Below are 23,013 nucleotides of genomic sequence, written 5' to 3'. Positions count from 1 at the left end.
AGACACTGGTGTCGGTGAAGTCAGCGATCACCGCCGCCCTGTTGACAAGTTCAGCTTCCACCGCCGCCAGCTCCTCCTGCGCCTCCAGCCGGAACGTGGCTAGCTGGGCTAGATCTAGCCCAGGGTACCACGCCTTGACGAATTCCAAGGTCCGGCGCGCTCCCGCCCGGGCTGCTGAGCCCTTCTAGGCCTCCAGGCGGCCGGCCGCCACCTCCAGCCAGTCGGCAGTCCGACTTGGGGTACATGGAGCCAGCAAGCCTGGCCAGAGGGCGGAGACCGCCTGGGCTCCGGTGCGTTGCAGGCGGCGCAGCAAGCGGTGAGCAGGCCGAAGTCGGGCCTGAATGCTGAGACCTGTTCACCAAGGGTCCGGGGGGCATCAGCGGCGATCTTCACACCCTCTGCCCTTTGTTCCTCGCGCTGGGCCTCGATCATCTGGGTCGCGGCTGCAGAATGGCCCGGAAGAAGTCTGTTCGGGCAGAAGAAGAAAAAGGCCAAGGCTATGAGCAAGGGCTAATAACTCAAAGCAAGAAACTAAGAGAATAGGGCTTACCAACGACCAAGTCTTCGATGCTGCTGAAGCAGGCCATCACCTGGGCTTCCTTGTCGACCCAGGCAGAGCGCTCGAGCTCAAACTCGGTAAGGAGGCTGGTCTCCGCCGTCTCCACCTTTTGCTGGGCCGCCTTGAGGGTTTCCGCCTGTTCGGCAAGTTGGGCGACCAGGCGGTCCCACTCCTTCGCCAACTTGCTGCACTCCGCCTCCTTGCCACGCAGGGCGGTCTTGGCTTCGCCCAGCTGCTGCTGTAGGTCGCATTGGCCTCTGAAGAAGAAAGAAAAGAAGAAGGCATCAGTCAAGCGGACAAGACAAAGGAAAGAAATAACCGAGGAGATTCGGCCCGACTGCTCAGCAATCAGCCCGAACCTCGGAGACTGCAGCCCGCGGGCACGCCAGCGCGCCCCCGCGGAAAAGAAGTAGTCGACAAGGAAAAAAGACAACTGAGGAGATTCGGCCCGACTGCTCGGCAGTCGGCCCGAACCTCGGGGACTACAGCCCGCGGGTGCGCCAGTGCGCCCCCGCGAAGAAAGAGGACAGAAACTTACATCGGCTTTCGGCCAGATGGGCCGTCTGTGCCTCCAGCTCCCGAACCTTGGAGTTGGAGGCAGTCGCGTGGAGATTGTGATAATCCTGCAGCGGAGGCATCAGATGAAATCAACAGTCGAACAATTGCAAGATAAAGTTCCGACCCGCCTGCTCAGCAGCCGGCCCGGAACTTGGGGACTACACCTAGTGGGTGCGCTTGCGCGCCCCCACGAGAGAAGCAAAGAAGATCATTCGAAGAAAAAACCCAAGGACAACTTACCCGAATGGCGGTGCGCAAGTCCAAGTAAGCCTCATTGTAGTGCTTGAGCGCCTCTGCCTCCGTCCAAAGCCTGGCCTGGACGACAAGAGACGCCTGGTTCAGGGCGCCTGTCCCGCCTTCACGTATCCACCCCACGGGCGCGGTGCTGGTCGCCTCGGTGTAGGGGGCCGACGAGCTCGTGGCGCCGGTCTCCTGCGGCCGCGGTGCTGAGGCCGCCTTCTCCAGATAGCGGCGCGTGGGGATGTGGACCAAAGGAACCAGGACCGTCACCACCGTATTGTCGACTGGCGGCACCGGCGGCGCCACCAGCTGCTCGTCCCGCGGCTTGCTGGTTGGCAGAGGCGGCAGGGGCGGGGGCGGCGGCACAAAGACGTCCGGCATGGCTACGTCGCCGCCCCCTGCTCACGGATCGGGTAGTCGTCGCCGGCTCCTCCAGCCGTCACCTCGAAATCAGGCGGAGGCGACGTGGTGTTCAGGGGGGCCACGAGTAGCGGCTCTTGGCGGCGGGCGGCCTCCGCGAGCCGCTCCTTCTCTGCGGCCTGGGCTTCCGCCTGCGCCTGCGCCCTATCAGCAAACGCGGCGGACAAGGCCGCCTGCTCCTTGGCCAGGCGGTCGGCCTCCGCCTCATCGCGCGCCTCCCGCACATTCCGCTTTGTCGCCTCCCGGAGGTCGGCGGCCGGGTCGATGCGCCGACTGGTCGAGGAGGTCGCTGCCGACCTGAGGACCAAGCCGGCGCTCGACTTCTCGAGCGTTAGCGGGGCCCTGAAACAAGAAGACAAGTCAGAAGGCTTTCACGCCAAATTGATGAAAATACAAGGAGTAAGGGAATGATGCTTACGCCGACACCATAACTGGCACCTTCAGCTGCCTCTAATATTGGGTCGCCCTGGCCGCGGTTTCTTTCCGCCTGGTCGCCGCGGCCGGGTTCTTGGGCTTCTTTGGGGCGCTGCCGAACAGGGTCGAGCCCTGTTTCCGCTTGCGCTTGCCGCCTGGGGTGGCCGGCCCAGAAGAGGGGCCGGCGCCGGTGGTGGTGGAGCTCCGGGCAGGGCGCGGCTCGTCTTCATCTTCGTCATCGTCAGGCCAGGCCTCCACGCCACCGCCTCCCTCGGAGCCGCCTGCTCCACTACCGCCGTCCGCCCTGCCATCGCCGCCTGTCGCATCGTTGACCAAGGCAGCCGCCCCCAAGTCGGGGTCGTCCAAATCACTCTCCGCCCTGTCCGCCTGGAGGTTATCACCCGGCCCTAGGAGGGCGGCCGTAGCCTTGGACATATAAATCCGCAACCAAGAAGGAATTGAGTCATGAAGAGAAACGAGGCAGAAGGAAGCAGTTCAAAGGACAAAAAGAAGAAACTTACAGCAGGAGGCGGGTTGTGGCGAGAGTACGGCGGCTTCCCGTACCGCCACTCCTTCTCCGACATCTTGAGGTAGGAGATCTTGTTTACCATCTGCGAAACTTCAGCAGACGGCATTTCGTTCGTGCATAGCCGGCATGGGTCGCGGTGTCCGCCCATCCGGAAGATCGGATGAGGGCGGCTCTGGAGCAGGAGGACCCGGCGCTCCATGAAGGCGACGAGAAGGTCGGAGGCCACGAGGCCCTCCGACTCTTGGAGCACTCAGAGTCGGCCGATGGCGGCCGCCGCATTCGTCGACACCGGCTTCGGCTTGTACTTCCAGGAGACGCGAGCTCCGGTAGGGGGGGCGGCCTCGTAGGCCGGCAGGTTGAGGAAGTCGGCAGCAGGGTCCACATTCTCGACGTAGAAATAGGACTGCTGTCACATCTTCACCGACTGCGCCAGCTTGATGACGGGGAAGGCGTTCCGCTTCGCCACCCGGCGCATGGCGATGAAGCCCCCGCACTCGGTCGCCGTCTCCTTGGCGGAGGTGTCGAGCTTCCCATAGAAGAATGCTCCCCACAGCTCGATTGTGGGGAGGATGCCAAGGTAGCCCTCGCAAGCCGGGACGAAGGCGGAGAGTAAGGTCACGGCGTTGGGCGTGAGGTGGTGAGGTTGAAGGTTGTAGAAGTTGAGGAGGGTGCGGAAGAAGTCGCTCGCCGGGAGGCCGAAGCCCCGCAGGAAATGCGAGCGAAAGACGACCCACTCGCCTTCCTGCGGTGCCGGCGAGATCTTCGTCTCCGGCGGCACCCGCGCCTTGACGAAGGCCGCGCTGGGCATCCGGCACGTGTCGTGGAGGAAGGTGATGTGATCCTTGATCACGGTCGATCCATCCCAGTCGCCCATGGCTCCGGCTGGCGGCGCAGAGAGGAGAGACGCGTCGGCGACGAGCAACGGCGGCGGTGCTACGGCAGCAACAGCGGAGGCTGAGAGGAGAAGAAGAGTGGGAGGGGACACAGGAGCTTTGCCGCACCTCTCCCCCCTCCCTACTTATAGTGTCTGGGCTATGTAGCCGAGGGGGCGGGACGTGGGGTCGTGGGATTAACTGCGCCCACGTCCCCACGACCCCCCGTCTCCCGCGCACATTTACCCCGTCGTGAATGGTCGTGGGAATGGCAATCGCCCCCTCCGGCGCAGTGAATCCGCCCGGTTGCCGAAGCGTGGTAGTGGTGGGCCCGGCCCGGTGTCATGTCCCGTCCAAAACATGGGGTGGCAGGCTTGCCAGGCTGACATGCGCCGCGTGGCGCGTCCGTGGCGGGCGGCTGCCTGGGAAGCTTAACAGGCACGCCACCTGTTTCCCGCCTTGAAGTTCAAAATCAACCATATAGCTCCGCCTGGGCGAGGCCGGCTTGAACAGACGGTTAGCCGCAAGACGGATCGACATTCTCCCAAAGCTCGGTGAGGGGGGAAGCCGTTGAGACTTCGCGGCCCCTCGACCACGACGCATCACCGGCTTCGGGGACTATTGTCGGAGTAATGGGCCACGAGTAGGCTCACCCGAGTCCCTAGATTTATCAAGACTTTGGGCCAGCTCCGCCTAGCTGAGCCCCAAGCTAAAACTCCGCCCTCTGGGGCCGGCTGGCTCAGCTGCCGGCTGCCAGAGGGCGGGTGACCCAAGACTACGGCGCTCCGAGTGGACGGTTCCTGGCGGCCGCCTTCCAGATAGGGCGGCAACGGGCAGGCGGCCACCCCACGACTACAGGGTGGCCGAGCTCCCATCGAGAGTACAAGTCAAAGCATGGCTACAGTAAGGAACGACGCCTCACACATTCGAGACAGGCGTGGCTATAGTGCTCCGTACAGACGGAGATCTCCGCACGACGGAGCACTGTGCCGTATCTACCCTGACGTCGCTTCGGGCAGGCGGAGCCCTGTTCCCCACGACGGCCTGTCGGTACGGCCTGCCAGAGGCGGGCCCTATCGGGCAGTGACCCCAAGGAAGACGGCGAAAGCTCAACCAGGCGGATTAGAGAGTGGCCGGCCCCCAGCAGGCGGTCGTCCCTCGTCCCGAGGCGAGCACGCCATTAAGATGATAAGACCAGGTGTGGCTACAGTGTCCTCCCACCAGGCGGCGGGACTGTAGCCACGCTAGGATGACCAAGCCCCCGTCACCAACAACACGGCTATAGTGAACAGCCACCAACCAGGCGGCGGGCCCCAGCGGTCGGCGGAGAAGCCGGAGGCTGAAGACACTGACAGCCGGGCCCAGCAGCCGGCCAGATTACCATTGTACTCCTGGGGGGTAGGCCTATATAAACCCCCTCCAGGCCACCCATGCAAAGGGTTGCACCCCATTAGAACTAGCCACCCCCTGGAGCAGGAAGAGAGCTAGCCTTGCCTCTTTCTGCCTCTAGCATACAGCTCGAGGAGCACCATTGTATCACTTGTGCCTTAGTGATCATGCGGAGACCTCGCAGAGCAGGACTAGGGGTGTTATCTCCTAGGAGAGCCCCGAACCTGGGTAAAGTACGCCGGCGTTCGTGTCTACGCCTTATCCCGCTTCCAGGCACCGGCGACGTTCTACTTGCTCCCACCATGATAAGCCATCCATTGGCATATGTCGCACCCAACCCCCGACAAGCACAGTGGTGTGGCCATGGTACATCCATCCTGCCTCAGGGAATCACATAGCATGTTCTGTCATAGCCCTGCAAAACAGAGGAAAAATTACTACTTGTACTAACCTTGTCAAGTGTGTGCATGTAACAAATATTGGACATAACTAAACACGGAAGAATGAAATGCAACATATGGAAGAATGAAATGCTCATTCCTTTGTCTCTGCTTTTTGCGAGGACCATTACTCTCCCTTTAACAAGGCTAAAACATCATAATAAGAATTAACAACAATCTTAAAAAGGTGGATATCCCATGTGAATCTAATTTTTCATATAAAACACATGCCAAGTCTATTGATCCCAGTCCAGCAATTGCACAAGAAGAAGCGAGCATCATAAATATTGAGCAACATAAGCTATGAATTGTTTATAGTATATTCTAAAATTAATAGCTTATCATCTCTATTGATCTCCAAATCTCACCTATCAGCCAAATTGAAAGAATACATGTTGAATGCAACGATTGAACGTTCGCAGATCATGCAGTCGGGGCTGGACGAATGGGGCTGGCCGTCGAGGTCGGCGGCCGGCTTCATCTAGTCCCGCAGAACATGATCCATAATGCATGGCCAGATCAAAGTTGTAGCCATGGCTGAGAAATGATATGTAGAGGACACAAATTAACAACCAATTGGAGGACCCGCATGGAGGACTGGGAGGTGGGATGGCGCCGACTCTTCGCCGGTGGCCGCCGCGTGGAGGGCAGTGGGCCATCTCTAGTGTTCGTTGAAAAGGTGGTGCGAGATCGCGAGGGAGTTGGGGTGGAGGAAGGGAGGGGCCGCGACGCGCGGCTAGATCCTGCCGGCGACGAGGGAGGGAGGGGCCGCGACGCGCGGCTAGATCCTGCCAGCGACGAGGCAGGGAGGGGCCGCGACGAGGAATAAGAACGGGATAAAACCCTAGCGGCGGCGAGGAATAAGAACGGGATAAAAACCGAACCGAAAAAAGCCCTGAAATTCGTACCGAGAATACCTCGAAATATTTGGGAGGGAAAATCAGATCAGTTCGAAATATTTTTTCTCCCGAAAATGCCCATCGGGGTCTGATATAATACATGTGACATCAGCGTATTGCATCGGATCTGGACCGTCGAATTCGCTCCGATGGACGATCCATATCGTCCGGATGCACCGTAAAATGACTCTAATTAGGCGGATTTGTAATGGAGAGACAACACGAATATGGGACAGTAATTGGATTCCCAGGAAAGAAAACATGCGGCCTATTGTGTCTTTGATTGCTTACCCGCAGCAGATTGTGTCTGTGTTGATTGACTCAGTTAATGCGTGCTGGAAATATCCATTAATTGAGCAAATTTTCTTACCATATGATGCCACATCCATACAACAGATTCCAATATGCACCCGCAACATAGATGATTTCTGGGCGTGGAACATTGAAAAGAATGGCGTGTTCTCAGTCCGGCCGGCATATAGAATGATTGTGGCTACCAGAAGATGTAAGGAAACGTAGAAACATGTCCACGACGATGTGTGCTCGGTGTGCGGTGCAACTGATTCTTGGAGACATAGCTTGCTGGAGTGCAACATGGCTCGCTGCGTGTGGGCTTTGATAGACCATGATTTAGGAGTATACTCCCTCCGTCCGAAAATATTTGTCATCAAAACGGTTAGAAGCGGATGTGTCTAGACGTATTTTAGTTCTAGATACATCTTTTTTTATTCATTTTGATGATAAGTATTTTCGGACAGAGGGAGTACATCGCTGCAACAGAGCCTTCTGCGAGAAGTTGGCCTTTTTCGATGATGAAAGTTCTTAGTCATCAAGAATTAACTCGGATGACTGTTACCCTTTGGGCTATTTGGTATGCACGAAGAAAGCTCATACACGAGGGAATAAACCAAAGCCCGTTGTCCGCACATATTTTTGTTACACGGTTTATCTCCGAGCTAGATCAATTGGACAAAGTTGACGAGCCACATGTGATAACAGCACTTGGCATTGTTCCAGCAAGAATCTGGCTTCCTCCTCGTGAGGGATCAGTTAAAATCAACGTTGATGCGGGCGTTTCTGTTGAGACCATCAAGTTGGAACAATTGCCGCCATATGTCGTGACAGGGACGGAAGCTACCTGGGGTCATCGATCCTGGTTATTCAGGGACTTGTCTAGCCTACGAATCTTGAAGCGATCGCTTGTTGCGAGGGCCTTTCTCTGGCGCAAGACTTGGGCATGCAACATTTACTTATTTCTTCGGATTGCAAACAAGTCGTGTCACATATCCACCTAGGAGTGGGTGGGAACTATGGGGGTATCATCAGAGAGATCAGAGAGACTTCGACTGTCTTTAGTTCCTGTAGTTTTGATTTTGAATCTAGGGCTTCGAATATTGAAGCTCATAAATTAGCTAGGTATGGTGCCCTCCTTCCCGTTGGACGGCACATGTGGTTAGGCATCCTCATGATACACATGTAATACCTATAAACATTCTAAATGATAAATAAAGCCTAGATACTTTGCTAAAAAAATCCATGCAACCATGCCACTGTTGGGGAATGTTGCATGGGAAACAAAAAATTTCCTACGCTCACCAAGATCAATCTAAGAGATGAACATCTATGAGAGGAGAGATTGAATCTACATACCCTTATAGATCACTAAGCAGAAGCGTTGAAAAACGCGGTTGATGTAGTCGAACGTCCTCGCGATCCAACTATGATTCGTCCACGAACTCCCGATCAAGTGCCGAACGGACGGCACCTCCGCGTTCAACACACGTATGGCTTGATGACGCCTTCACCTCCTTGATCCAGCGAGCAATGGTGAAGTAGTAGCTCGAGTTCTCCGGCAGCACGACAACATGGTGGTGGTGGTGATGGAGAAAACTCAGTAGGGCTTCGCCAAGCCTAGCGGAGAAGAAGAGTATCTGCGAGGGAGAGGAAGGGCAGTGCCGTGGCAATGATGGGTGCGGCTGCCCTCCCTCTCCACCTATATATATAGGGGGAAGGGAGGAGGGGTGGGACGCCCTAGGGTTTCCCCTAGGGGGGGCAACGAGCACCGATGGGGCGCCCCTAGGGCAACCCTAGGGTGGCTTGGCCCCAAGCCATGTGGGGCGCCGGCCCTAGGTGGCCGCCTCCACCCGTTGGCCGAGTCGGCTGAGGTGAGGGTGGTGCCCAGCCCCTTGTGGGCTGGTGTGCCCCCTTCCCTTGGCCCATGAGGCCCCTTCAAGGTTTTGGATCCCAAGCGAGCTTTTTTTTTCGATGGGCACCGAAATTTACGGTTCCCACGGTAACCACGAAATACCGGAAAAAATTCGAACGAAATTTAAAAACAAATTTTGAATTCAAATATTTCAAAGTTGATATAGATAAACCTTTAACTGTTATATGTCAACCTTCCTCCCAGCGTAGTGGCTGTTCACACGCACCCACCAATGCCGCTTGGGGCAGAGGTATCGAGTTCGACCCCTGCCTCTCCCAGAATTTTTCAACTCTGTCAGTTTTTTTTCTTTCGCATTCTAAAAAAGAAAGAAAAACAGAAGAAGGAAAGACTCGAACCCGCGACTCGCTGCTCCATAAAGCATGCCTTTGCCACTACGTCATTGCAAGAACTGTTGCTACATGAGAGATGCCGCTTATTTAACCCATGGTGATCGTTTGAATTCAAATTTAAAAAAACTCGATTTTTTTTGCTCGGTACGAGTGTTTTCCGTGGGGTAGCGGTAAACGCGGTAACCGCTCGGGATCACGAAATTTCGAGCGGTACCCAAAACAGAGGGCCCCTTAACACTTGTTGGGGCCCTTCGAAGCCCTTTTTGGTCTTCCAGCGATAACCCGGTACCTCCCGGAACATTTTCGGAATCCGATTCCCTTCATCCTATATATCAATCTTCACCTCCGGGCCATTACGGAGTTCCTCGCCATGTCCAGGATCTCATCCAGGACTCCAAACAACCTTCGGTCACCAACACAATAACTCAACTGTACTTGTATCGTCACCAAACGTTAAGTGTGTAGACCCTACGGGTTCGAGAACTATGTAGACATGACCGAGATACGCCTACAGTCAATAACAAATAGCGGGACCTGGATGTCCATATTGGTTCCTACATATTCTACGAAGATCTTTATCGGCCGAACCTTGATGCCAAGGATTCAGCTAATCCTGTATGCAGTTCCCTTTATCCATCGGTATGTTACTTGCCCGAGATTTGATCGTCGGTATCTCCATACCTAGTTCAATCTTGTTATTGGCAAGTCTCTTTACTCATTCTGTAATACAAGATCATGTGGCTAACTCCTTAGTCGCATTGCTTGCAAGCTCATTGTGATGTTGTATTAACGAGTGGGCCCTGATATACCTATATGTCATACGGAGTGACAAATCTCAGTCTTGATCCATGCCAACTCAACAGACACCCTCGGAGATACCTGTAGAGCATCTTTATAGTTATCCAGTTACGTTGCGACGTTTGATACACACAAGGTACTCCTCCGGTGTCAGTGAGTTGCATGACCTCATGGTCATAGGAACAGATACTTGACATGCAGAAAATGATAGCAATAAACTTGATACGATCCTATGCTACGCTTATAGTTTTGGTCTTTTCCTTCACATCATTCTCCTAATGATATGATCCCGTTATCAAATGACAACTCATGTCTATGGCTAGGAAACCATAGCCATCTTTGATCAACGAGCTAGTCCGGTAGAGGCTCACTAGGGACATGTTGTTGTCTATGTATCCACACATGTATTTGAGTTTCCAGTCAATATAATTATAGCACGGATAATAAAAGATTATCATGAACAAGAAAATATAATAATAACCACTTTATTATTGCTTCTAGGGCATATTTCCAATAGCCACATGAACAATAGCACAGGTCAGTCATAAGTTAAAAAATTGCATTTTCTTGTGTGGTTATGGATGATATATGTGTTGGACACTAGGAGCAAATCTATGTAGTTCATGTTTCGTTTTTCTTTTGTTAATTTCAATCTGAAAACAATTTCTCCTTTTATACAACATTTTGTCACATGCTTAATATGTTGTGTTGTTTTAATATATAAACCCAAGCTACTACTCCCTCCGTTCCTAAATATAAGTCTTTCTAGAGATTCCAAAAGGAATTACATACGGATGTATATAGACATATCTTAGTGTAGATTCACTCATTTTTCTCCGTATTTAGTCCGCATTGGAATCTTTAAAAAGACTTATATTTTGGAACGAAGTAAGTACTAGATTTGCTTTTTCATTAGTTTTATAGTTTTCTGTAGCAATTTTTAAGCATGTGTCTAAACAAAGTTCCTGCAGCAACTTGTGGGATATCATCTAGTCAAACAAGTGGCAGTGGTGAGTAATTATGAACGGGGGTGTGGAATTTGTTCCCTTCAATTAGTACTCCATTGGTTTATTGTTATTCCAAAGTGGCACATATAACATGAATGTCATCATTTTTTTTTGCTGTTGCATGCAAGTTTTACATCATCTTTCGAGTGTGTCAATGATAGAAGCAATGGCCATGAGACACCGCTTGATGCTAGAGAACTAAATTCAAAGCGATGCAGTTCAGGTTGAATCCAATCCTATGGGAGTGGTTGAGACCTATTTTGCAAACTAGAGATTGTGTATTATAGGAACAACTATATATGCAAATTTTTTTGCGATAATGGCAATGGTCGATCGACTTTGAGCATTTGTCCAAGGAAGGCGAATGGAGCCTCACATAAGATAGCTTGGTTTAGTTTTATCGCTAGTGATTCTTGTAGTTGGATCAATGAATCATTAAACCACGTAGCTTTTACTAGATACACTTGCGGACGATGTAACTATTACTATTTGATATTAACAGTGTTAGTCATGATGGCATTGCCCAAGGAGAAGAACGGCCCAAGCACGGGCAATTCTTGTTGAAGTAAACATTGAGAAGTTGGTACATCTTGTATTGTGGGCACACATACATAACAAATCCCCAAAATAAAATAGAAGGGGAACATATAACGTATTCACAAGAGCCCTAAAACAATATAATATGTGATTATCACAGGCAGCGAAGCCAGCGTGCCGACTATTACCCTGAAAAAAAAATAAGGAAAGAGCAGTTATAGCTTACGATGTTATCTTCCTCTTCGGAGAAGAACAATGTGGTCGATATGCACAAACAGTTAATGGAGGACTGTAATCACCATGACACGGTCACATTTGCAGTTTACTTACACGGTACTGAGTACATCAGCGTGCAGGTCATACTCTAGCGCGAAGATAAATGCTCCGACAGACTGAGGCAGTGCAGCCTACCAACAGGAAGAAAATGAGTTACTACCATTGATCTGGATGCTTGGCTCAATTAGCCAAAAAAAGGAAGGAAACGACATTTGCATTAGTTGTAAGCCTGTAACCTGTAAACTTATGTACGGTTACCTGTAAGATGGCAACACGCAAAAGGTCACCACGCAGTCCCAAAAGTAGCGCTCCGACCGCGGTGGCTGCCGGAGCAGCGACGAACCTCATCGCCATGCCCAACGCCGTAAGTCCAGGCCGGCACACGACGAGCTTGTCCTGTAGACCTATGAACAGGCCTACAATACAACCGCCAGATATGCCATTCATGATAAGTCACTTAGTTTCTCTTCGATCTATACTGTTTTGAATTATATTCATTACTATTTACTCTCTCATTTCTGAAATATAAGGTCCACTATTGTGTGCGGTAATGTTTGGAACTTTGGCCACTACTAGTGTACTCTATATGTGATACTATCTTTGCATTTGTCCAGCAAAATACGTGTACTACTATTTTTTAGTCATATTATAAATGAAATGTTATTAAATTTGAGAAAAAATGGTATGATTTGATATGCCCCGTCACCCTCGTCAGCTGCATCATCCTTTTGAAGGTTGAAATATAATACACCATGGATTCTAGGAGAGGATTTGTGGCACGCAGGTGCAGGGCACCGAGTCCCTCGCACATGCTTTTTCTTTTGGCTTCAATTTTTCAATCTTTCATATCTTTTGAACAAAAAATCTAAACTAAATTATGTTTTGATATTCATGTTTCTCTTGACGATGACCTTCAAATAAGAGCCATTTTGAGCAGTTTAAAAAATGTTAAATTTCAACCTTTGAAACTTAGTACATGCGACCCACAAAATCACAATTTTGTACAAAAAAACTCACTTTAAGTTTCGACTTTAAAACTTGATACGAACGATAGAGAAAATCGCAAGTTTCAGATGCAAAATCCTTAGATTCAAAGATCGAAACTTAAAACTATGTTTTCCTTTGTGAGATCCAACTACTTGCGTTCGTGAGGCAATCGGGTGGCCGGGAAGGGTAGGGCAGGTGCGCGCCCCTACGAATTTTCGCATGGATTCTGCGATGTTAATATTTTGTGAAGCAAGTTCAGCTGCTATGCGTATTTTGTAAGAAATAAAAATTTTGATTGTGGATTTTGTTAATTACCTTTTAAAGGACTAGAATCTAAGTACTCCCTCCGATCCATATTGCTAAATACACCCGTTTGAACGACAGGTAATATGGATCGAAGGGAGTAGTAACAACTAGTTGGTTAGTCAGTTCGGGCCTTTTGGTCTTGCGCCACTTTTTGGCCTAAGCTCATGGCAAAGTTGGCCAAAATATGAGTTGCCACGAAAAGCATGACAAGTTTAGCTTTAAAAAGATGTTTCTATGGGCTCATGGGTCATGACACACCAGGGAGAGAATGTACGGCAGTGTGATCGAGCACCCAACACTACCATGACAAGTTGCCGTAGGATGTGGGTACCAAAACCCAAGACTTCCGTTGTTAGTAGTACGTACCCGTGTTAAACATTCCGATCCCAAGGCCGGTCCTTGACATGATCGAAATCGAGCCATCTATAATGTCTGGCATCTCCAGGTGCCACCTACACATCATTGCAAACACGTAGCAGATGGATATTAATCAGAAAATGCTACTGTACGTAGTGCTTCTCGTGAGAGAAAAATCGCTACAGCTGCTGTGTCGAACCTGTTTGCCACGGAAGACCACAGAACCCCAAGGAGGCTCGCGTACACGTTCGGGTTCCCGCCGACCTTGACCCCAACCGTCCGCAGCAGCCGCGCCCAGAACGCGCACCCCGTCGTCGCCGTCTTCCGGCCGTCCCCGTCGTCGCTCCCCAGCGCCGCCTGATCGCCTTCTTCGCGCGCGCCGCCGTCGCGCGCCGGCGCCGACGTCGCCTCCAGCCAGGCCTGCCTCGCCTCGAACACCACCACCAGCAGCGGGAGCCACACGACGGCCTGCAGCACCGACAGCTGCACGACGATGTCGCGCGCCCACTTGCCGTACATGGCGTCCAGCAGCGGCACGCCCACGAAGAGCCCGTTGTTGAGCGTGCCCAGCGAGTAGCCGGTGATGCACCACGACCAGGAGGGGCCCGGCCACGCCGAGCTCGCGGGTGGTGCCTTGGGGGCACGGATCCAATGCCGCCACCGGCAGTACGCGACCCACCCAGCGAGCGCGAGCACGACGACGAGCTTGGCGACGGCGTCGGCGGCCAGGACGCGGTACCCTGCGGCGAACGTGCCGGCATGGGCGTTGAAGTCGAAGGCGAAGAAGGGGAGCGCGAAGTAGATGACGAGGCGGTTCACGGCGTCGCACTGGTCGCGGGTGAAGAACTTCCACCACCGCACGGAGGCGTAGCCGAGGCCGAGGGCGAAGTAGAGCGGCGCCATGGCGGACACCACCTTGTACACGTCCCCCCACCCTATCATCTCGGCCACCTAGCTAGCTAGCTAGCACACTCGTGGTTTGGTGCTCTTTGGTCTAGGTACCGAGGAATAACCAAGTGGAGTTGGACAAATGCGACGAGCTGCCTGCCATTCCCTCCTCGATCGATCGCTTCATTTAACTAGCAGGAATTCAACTATCGACATCGACAATGATGCCACTTATGCACCTTTCATACCAACATCAATAGTGATAGAGTATATTGTATACCAAGTTTGTAACCTTGGTTAGTTAGTTAGCCAGATTGTCTCGGTCAGAAATATCAAGCAATATTGTTTTCCTTCAAACAGGGACACTAGACACTAGAATATGATGATCACCGGGTCGTTTCAGTACAATTAGTTCTCCGGCCACTCACTGGTAGAGTATTACTACTAGAGATACCACCTATAGTTAACTTTGTTAACATAAATACAATGTCAGCACTGTGTCTAGGGGTCATAGTTATTGCACATATAAGTGACTTAATCAAGCATAAAAAGAAAAAAAAGAAAAAAGAAAATACCTACACGAATCTCCCCGTAAGATCAATGATATGGGACTTAGATGTGCAATACTTATAATAATAATTACTTTACAATATCTATGATTCTTCGTCCTATTTCAAGAATTGTACAATTTTCTTTAGTCAAACTGAACACCAAAAAATCATTGCCTGACATACAAACTCGGATGGAGGCAGTGCGCGCCATTGCCTTAAGGTAGTGCAACTCTTCATCTGTTTTTTAGCTAATTTATTTTTTGAAGAAAATGCTTACATCGTTTAGGAGAGATCCGAGAACAAATGAGGGAGGAACATCTACTCAAGTACAAGATATATGGTTCTCGTAACAACATTTAGCTAACTCATGAGCAGTCCCATTGGCTTCCCGCAAGCAATGTGTAAACTGAACATCATCAGTCTCCATCCCAAGATCAATACAGTCGATGTAGAGTGCAGCCCCTTCTGTCCACCATCTCGCCGAGCCTCCTAACTCTTCACCTCTTTTACTATTCAATCAAGACACATTTACATTTTGCCTCCCAATCCATTACAGCTAGATCCACAGGGTTTAACCAATCCTACTTGTCTGGTATCATGAAAGCATGACCATTTTACTTCTTGTTTTCCTGCCCTTTTCATTTCAATTCTCACATGGAGCTAGGTTTCCGCCTATGTCTCATATGGGCGATGGGTGTAATTTATTCTCATTCTTTACTAAGTTCAAGTTTAATGATGATGACATGGCATGCCGACTTGGCCACGTCAGGCCGGACTTCCTTCCTCGGTCCCACCGCATCACTGCTGCTGCGTCACCGATGGCTCCGCATCGGTGTCTACCTCTTGTGTATAAAGCCGACTATATTTTAGTTGAAACATTGGCAACCGAGCTATAGCAAATTAAATGTAGAAATTCACTCTCTTTTTTCCTTGATGTGCAGATCCAATTCGAATTTGAATTTTTTACACGGTAGATGAATGTTCTTAAATTTTAGAATGAAAACCGCAAGTAGATAGAAAAAAAAATGGCATAGAGCAAGTTACGAGCTATCCAAGAGTACAAACTATTTTCGCTTCTGAGACACGCGGTCTCAGTGGCTCAGGGTCAGGGGAGACAAGAGCAATGCTAGACATACGGAGTTTTACAGGATGGTTAGGATTAATTGGTTGAGATTTGGTTATGTGAGACGGGCCACAATTATCCGTGGGAGACAAACATGTCATGCAAGATCCTTCGGATTCATTGGCCACTGCGGCGGAGACCGTGGATCGTGATCGCCAGTGCTGATCCGGTGTCTGAGCGGAAATGGTTGATGCCACGACCTGAGTTTCCACAGCGAAGCCATGCAAAGGAAATATTGCTGGGATCGGCCGCCGTCCTAGACAATTCCAAGACTTGCAGCGAGAGAGACGCAATCAGTACATATAGACACCACACGTACACACGTGAGTGTCAAGTGTGTTTCCTTGGTACATTTGTACACCCGACAAATATCTTGCAAGTGTCGCCAAAATTTCTGATGCGCCGTGTTCGAGAGACAGCAGTATCACATTGTTCCGATTCTTCATGATCTAGACGCAAATTGGTCATCGGAACAGTCAACGCAAAGAAGGATGTCGCTGCTTCTTCTCCCGTCGCCCCAATGCACGGATGCGCGAGCACGGTGGTGACACTGCTTGCAACAGGGCCAACAATGGCGATAAGGCTCGAATGAGGTAGCGGTAGGTGAGCCCCACAACATGTCGCGCCCGAAAAAAGGAGGAAGAGGTTGACACCCGCACCGTCAGTTGAGTGTTTTTAAGCTTTTCTTTCCTCAGTAGTACTAGTAAGCTTGCACGTGCAACGCATATATGAGAAAAAATATTTTTAATATATATGTATAATTTAGAAGGATACACAATGTTTGTGGTATCACTTACGATGTATTTTTAGGTAAATTGAACATCATGGTGGTCACATTGCCGCATAAACTAATAATATATTGTTTCATTCATTCAGTCTCTATAGGTTGTAAACGATGAACACTAAATCTACTAATTAATCTTCCAAACCCCCATTTTTAATTATATCGACTCACTGGGCTTAAATCTACTAACTAATCCTCTAAACTCCCATTGTTAAACATATTGAGTCATTGGACAAGGTAATTAAATTGGTCCCCAAAAAAAAAAGACATGTTTGAAGAAGAAAATAGAACTGCAATTTACACTCTTCGGTGTCGCATATCGGGTTATTCCCTCTTTCCTCATGATGGCATGTAGATTTCTTCCACGGACTCTGGTGAACTCTCCACTTCACGGGATTCAGATTGAAGGGGAAACTACAAACATTTTCCTAGAAGCTAAAATCAGTATGTACTTCCATTTACAATTCTAAAAGAACCAGTTATTATAAGTTGTAATTGTGTAGTGGCATCTAGTGTAACCATACAAAATAAAATCACATGCATTTTGGACACAGACAATTCAACTATGCCGAACAATAAAGTGAGTACAAATCTATGGAATGGATCGCACTATATTCAAATGAGATTACTCACACTTGTAACAAATCAAGGTATTTTCCCGTGCGTTGGAGTGTATCATGCATATGCACCTCTTCAGATCCCCAATCTAAGCTTGTCACCGCTGACAATTGTGCATCCAGCTCACAACCCCCCTTGCAGCCCCCCTCACCCCTAAGAACTCCAAACACATAATTGTGTAGTATTTGTTATATTGAACAACATGCTCTTCACGGCAATGTGTTCTTGATCTTTTCAACTGTGCGAATATCAAATTCTGAGCCAAGGCTCATCTGCACCCGGTCAAGAAACAATTCATTAAAACTGAAAAAATTCAAAAAAAATATTTTTTTGTGCAAGGCAGATAATTTGATGCATGAGGTGCGCTCCAAATTTTAAAGCATTTGGACATTTGAGTAGCTCTCGGCAAAAAAGACAAATTAGGTCAGAACATTATATGAACAATAAACTTTTTAATAAACCCCAAATTTGTCTTTTTTTCCGAGAGCTACTCAGATATCCAAATGAATTGAAATTTGGAGCGGACATCACGCATCAAATTATCTACCATGCCAAAAAAAGAATTTTTTGAATTTTTGTAGTTTTTGTTTTGATTTGTTTATTCAGCACGGGTGCAGATGAGCCTGGGAGCCAAAACACCTCAGTGTGTCACTATGAACTTCTTTACCCCTCCCTTCCTCAAAAGGTCGCCCACACAGGTGGGTTATACACCCTCTGTCCCATATTAGTTGTCGCCGACGTATGTCGGTGCTCGATACATCCGTTTGAACGACAACTAACATGGGACGGATGTAGTATTTCACAATGTGCAAGTCTTAGAAAGGCGTGCCTACTCGATGAACTTCTCCCTCTCCCTCCCTCCCACACTGCATATATATGAGCAGAGGATGGATACAACAAAAAGAGTTACCTCTACCAGCAAGTGGGCAGCTATTAGGAGGAAGCAAAAAAAAGCTTGAACTCAAGAAATTCAACTCATTTTGCCCGCGACAAGAAATTCATAAAAAGAGTTACCACTACCAGGTGGGCAGCTATTCGGAGAAACACTCGAGTTTGAAGGGATGCGAAACTACTTCCGTAGCTTTAACTGAGACTGAAATGAAAACTTAGTTCAGTCCAGATTATATTGCTGCAATTTAAAACTGAAATGAAAATATAGTCTATACTGTTGTTTATGTTTTGTAAAAGAAAAAAACTATATGGGGTATCAAGGCTGTCATACCAACTAACAAAATACCAGAGTATCAATTCCACTTGCATAGCCTATTCTCCTATGCAACTCCATAGTAGCACATCACTCCCCTGAAATTTAAACACTTTATTACCTTCTATTGGTCATAGCAGTTTCCACAAAACACAAAACACAGAAACTTGATGTTCAAAAAGACAACAAATGTCAGACATGGTGCCAATAGATAGTAGTAGCACAAAGATGCAGGATACTGTCATGCGAAAAGTACCAAGAAGATTAGAACCAATAGAAAAATAAGAATAGGAATACAAAGAGCAACCAGGGGACTAACCTGTGCCCCATGGCATGTCCGTTCCCTCACATAATAGATACCACTGGCTAAGTAATTGCAGTTCCTGCCTCAAACGTGGCTATCTGGCTGAGATTTAAATAAAATAAGAGGGGATTGAGTTGACAAGATGCATGCGGGCCGTTGGGGACACGTGAGATTCCAGTGCAATGAAGGTGGAGAAGATGAAGAGGAAAAGTATAGCCTGAAGGTGTTGTATATGTCTTGACGACATCGACGACGCAGGCGGGCCGCATGGCCGACCTGGCGAGCCTCCTGCCCTCGAGGAAAAATTCCGCGTGCACACGAAGGACACGTACTCACGTACGTTTATGGTGATTCCGGTGGTGGTCTGAGTTCGTCTGACCATTCAGGTTCCTCTGCATGCGCGCCGGCCGAGACCTGCTCTTCTTTTTGCTGAGTGGTGCGACCAATCCTGCACGATCGGAGACGGCGGCGGCGTCGCAGGGGACGGAGGAGAAGGCATCGCACGCATGGCCGAGCAGCTTGAAGACGCCCTCACCGGCGGCGGAGAGGTTCTTGTCCGATTGGATGAAGAGATCACTTTTGACGGCGTCGGGCGTGGAATACCATGTCGAGAAGGCGTGCCACTAGCCCAAGCGGTCCATGCTCCCGCACACGGCAGCGTGGATGTCGGCGGCGAGCACGTTCGCTGCGCCGGCGAGTGACGTGAAGAGATGCTGGGCCACGCCTTTGTTCGTATCAAGGCGTTGTATTTGCGAAAAAAAATTGGAAGGATTTTGGGGAGGAATATCCAAGGTGGTTTTGCTTTATTCTCTTGGTTTTCTACCTTGATTAGCGGAAGCAGTAACTACCTGATGCATGCGGCCCGATTGTTTCCTAGTTTCCACCGATTGCTCCTCTGCATGCATGGTACTTTCTCTTTTTGAAACACCTAATTTATTCTGCACGGGGTGTTTGTTTCCTCGTTTATAGGATATACGAACGGGATTCGGGGCCTGGGCGTTTCCAGCAGAGTTTTCATCCGCCTGGACAAATCGCTAAACGCAGTGTTGATGGGGTTATTATATAATCTTAACGGTTAGATTAAATTAAGTGACCCTGATCGTTTGGCTGTAATTGATTCGTGTTGCTGTGTGTACGTGAGGCTGGGTGCACTTAGCGATGAATACAGTTTCTTGTTTAATAGTAGTAAAGACTAGCAAATATGCCCGTGCGTTGCAACGGGGGAAACAGATCCTTGCACATCTCTACTAACCCATATGCATTACCACTTCTTCCCTTCGCCACCATTGTTGATGATGGTCTTGTTGTGCGCATATTCATACAGATCATAATTAATCCAAGGCGATGAGCTTGGTCATCATACTCTAGCACGTGGTATCGAGAGCCCCTTTTCCATGCCGACTTGTAATTATGCGGACTTGTAATGATGGTGGGTTCTTGTCTCAACTACACTTGGTGCATGCACCGTCATCACACCCATGCTCCCTAGCATAACGCCCGTGCTTTGCAACGAAGAAAACAACGATTCATATAATCCACAATTGGTCGGGTCAAGGAACTGTGCAGCTGCATAGTTAACATTAAGTTTAGGGATGATGGGTTGTATTTCTTAAAAAACCAACGGGAGAGAGATTTTATGTGTCCATATAAACGTTCATCAATGCGGCATGCCAGAATCCGAAAAAGGTCGGATTTCGGGTTCCGGCAGACCCTCAAGGTTCGAACTCTGGGGTGCGCGCGGAGATCATACCTCCTACCTACTCACGTCTCGTCGCCTCGCAAGGATCTAAACTACACGAAGAACAACACAAGGGACACGAGGTTTATACTAGTTCGGGACACCATTGTGGTGTAATACCCTACTCTAGTTTGTGGTGTGGTGGATTGCCTGAGGGGCTGATGATGAACAATACAAAGAAAGAACTGCCTCGCGAGGGGAGGGTTTCTTGTGTTGGTGGTTCTGGGTAAGGTTCGATTGGTCGACCCCCTGCCTTGAGAGTGGCTAGTCCTATTTATAGAGCGAGTCCTTGGTCCTCTTTCCAAATATTGAGCGGGAAGGGCGCCAACAATTGGCCATTTTGAAGGGGAACATCTAGTACACTTTGTTGGTGTCTACGATAGGGTGCGTCGACTGCAAATTAAAATTTCCTATGCGCGGAACAAACCAGAACATGCTACGGGAGATGGATCACAGTTCGTTACCACTAGACGCGCAGTGCCGTGCAGTGGAAGAAGAGTTGGGGCAGCGCGTCCGCGTGGATCGTCTCCTCCTCGTCCGATCTCCCTCGAACAGCCGGTCGTCCGATCACACGTACAAGTTTGCCGGAGCGGCACGCACCTCCACCTTATATAGGCGTCCATCGCGGGCTCAACACTTGGGCCTCGCACGGACCCTAAAGCCCACAAGTCTACTCGGCCACAATCCAAATACAGCTCGGATCACATCCGACCAGTGTCTTCGGATCCGACCTCGTAGGTTCCTTCCCTTAAGCGCGCGACCCCTTAGGTTCAAGTCAGCTTGGTCGCAGTTCGGATCACCTCCGACCTGCACGGTTGGTAGCGGCCTCTAGCAAGGCATGCCGACCACTAAGCAGACTATGAAGCTGGTTAGGCGAACCTGTACAACGTGTCACACTTCTGTTCTCTTTGCCTCACGATATATGTTGTCGGGCTCAAGGCGAGACTGTCATCCTTGTGCTAGCCCGACATCTTTCTCGTTCCAGTGATACCGACCACTACCCGGATTATCTCATAATCCTCGTCGCATGGCCATGCTTATCCTGGTCGGATCACATAAGGGGCCCAGAGTATATCTCTCCTGATCGGAGGGGCAAATCACATCTTGCTCGACCATCTCTCGCAGCATGGGACTGGACAAACCCGAAACCTACCTTTGTAACTACCCAGTCACGGAGTAGAGTTTGGTTGGCCCAAAGCAAGTCTGTCACTAGGGGTGGGCATATAAACCGATGACCGAAGTACCGACCCGAACTAACCGGGACCGAACCCGAATGCACCGAAACCGATTCATTCGCTCGTAACTTCGATCAGCCAATTTGGAGAACCGAAATTTCTTTGGTTTATTCGGGTGCACGTATCAAGTAACCGAACACACCGAAGTACCAAAGTAATTGTCAAGTCACGAGAAACCTACGTACGTAGCCCACGGCCCACAGCCCACAGCCCAACTACAGAACCTGGATAGAGCGAACCGCATCCACATCAGCAGCATAACGCTTGACCGCACCCTAGCCGCCGCCCGCGCGTGTCTGTGCCTCGACCTCGACCACCGCAACCTAGCCGCCCACTACCTTTGACTTCTATCCATCCCCGCGTCCGGCGACGGCGGCTCCACTACCACCTCTCAGCCATGTCCCTCTGCTTATATCCATCCCCGGGGTGACGGCGTTAGGGGTGCTGCTCGTGGAGGCTGAAGATGACCAGCGAGGCGCGACCATCTCTTCCCCCTACCGAGCGCAGATCCATGCTACTGATCTTCGATTTTTTATTCGATTTTTGCGCATGGATCTGAGGATTTGATTTTTTATTCGATTTTTGCCACAACTAATCTCCGTCGCTGTCATATTTCCTCGATCTTCCTTGCCTGCTCAGTTTTATTTTCGTCAGTTACTCAGTTGTTCGGTCTGAACCGAGACCCGAACCGAAGCATCGCTGCACCAAACTCTCGGTTCCTATTTTTATAGCAAACCGATCGGTCTGCCAAATCTAGAAACCGAAATTTATTAAAACCCGAAGCACCGAACCATTCGGTTCAGGGGAACCGAACGCCCAGCCCTATCTGTCACCATCCCGAGTACATGCGTCAGCTCAGGTCTTAGGACATAGAATGTATGTTGTACTAGAGACTCACAGATGACATATCGCTGTGTCTCATAGTTGGGTCTGTCCGACTCGGACCTTATCTCGACTCGGATCCAACTACGTCGAATCCGACCAGACCTTTCCAAGTCCATATTATTCGGTTAGCATCCAATGCTCCATGGCTAGTGAGACCAAGCCATCCACCGTGTCATATGCTAGTCTAGTCGGCTGCGCGTCCACACAGCCCTTTCGACTAGGGACCTTTTAGGACAGTCATCATACAATGCATAGTCCCACAAACAAGTCACGTACTTGTTGATACACATCATTGATAATGTCCAAGGACTATCTTTATTCATAAACACATAGGAAATATTATCATACATGATTACCTCTAGGGCATATCTCCAACACACTTATCCTGGCTAAAGTCGGTCCTCGCCTGCCAAAGACTCTGACGGTGACGCCGGCTTGGGCTCCACGATGACCCCCATCCTGCCGTTCTGCTAGTCTTGGTCTTGTTGCACCGAAATGGTTGCCTTTGCTTGATACTCTCGCCTGCGCTTGCCCCCTTT

The 23,013-nt window shown here is 49.9% G+C and overlaps 1 protein-coding gene across 2 annotated transcripts; it reads right to left on the bottom strand.

The window, feature by feature from the left end:
• Nucleotides 1–11,094: 11,094 nt before the first annotated feature.
• On the bottom strand, nt 11,095–14,206 carry LOC123116493 (probable auxin efflux carrier component 5b). 2 transcript variants are annotated; one of them, XM_044537447.1, is made up of 5 exons: nt 13,344–14,206; nt 13,154–13,239; nt 11,753–11,910; nt 11,518–11,625; nt 11,095–11,407 (listed from the first exon to the last, which is right to left on the bottom strand). In XM_044537447.1, the coding sequence occupies exons 1-4, from the start codon at nt 14,084–14,086 to the stop codon at nt 11,545–11,547; spliced, it is 1,068 nt and encodes a 355-aa protein (XP_044393382.1). In that variant the 5' UTR covers nt 14,087–14,206; the 3' UTR covers nt 11,095–11,407; nt 11,518–11,544. The 2 variants fall into 2 exon arrangements, with proteins under 2 accessions (XP_044393382.1, XP_044393381.1); XM_044537446.1 differs by having other exon boundaries at nt 11,549–11,625.
• Between the last annotated feature and the right edge of the window lie 8,807 nt (nt 14,207–23,013).

The sequence above is a fragment of the Triticum aestivum genome, chromosome 5B, assembly GCF_018294505.1.
Source record: "Triticum aestivum cultivar Chinese Spring chromosome 5B, IWGSC CS RefSeq v2.1, whole genome shotgun sequence".
In the NCBI taxonomy this organism is placed as follows: domain Eukaryota; kingdom Viridiplantae; phylum Streptophyta; class Magnoliopsida; order Poales; family Poaceae; genus Triticum; species Triticum aestivum.
This window is presented reverse-complemented; position numbering and strand designations above follow the sequence as displayed.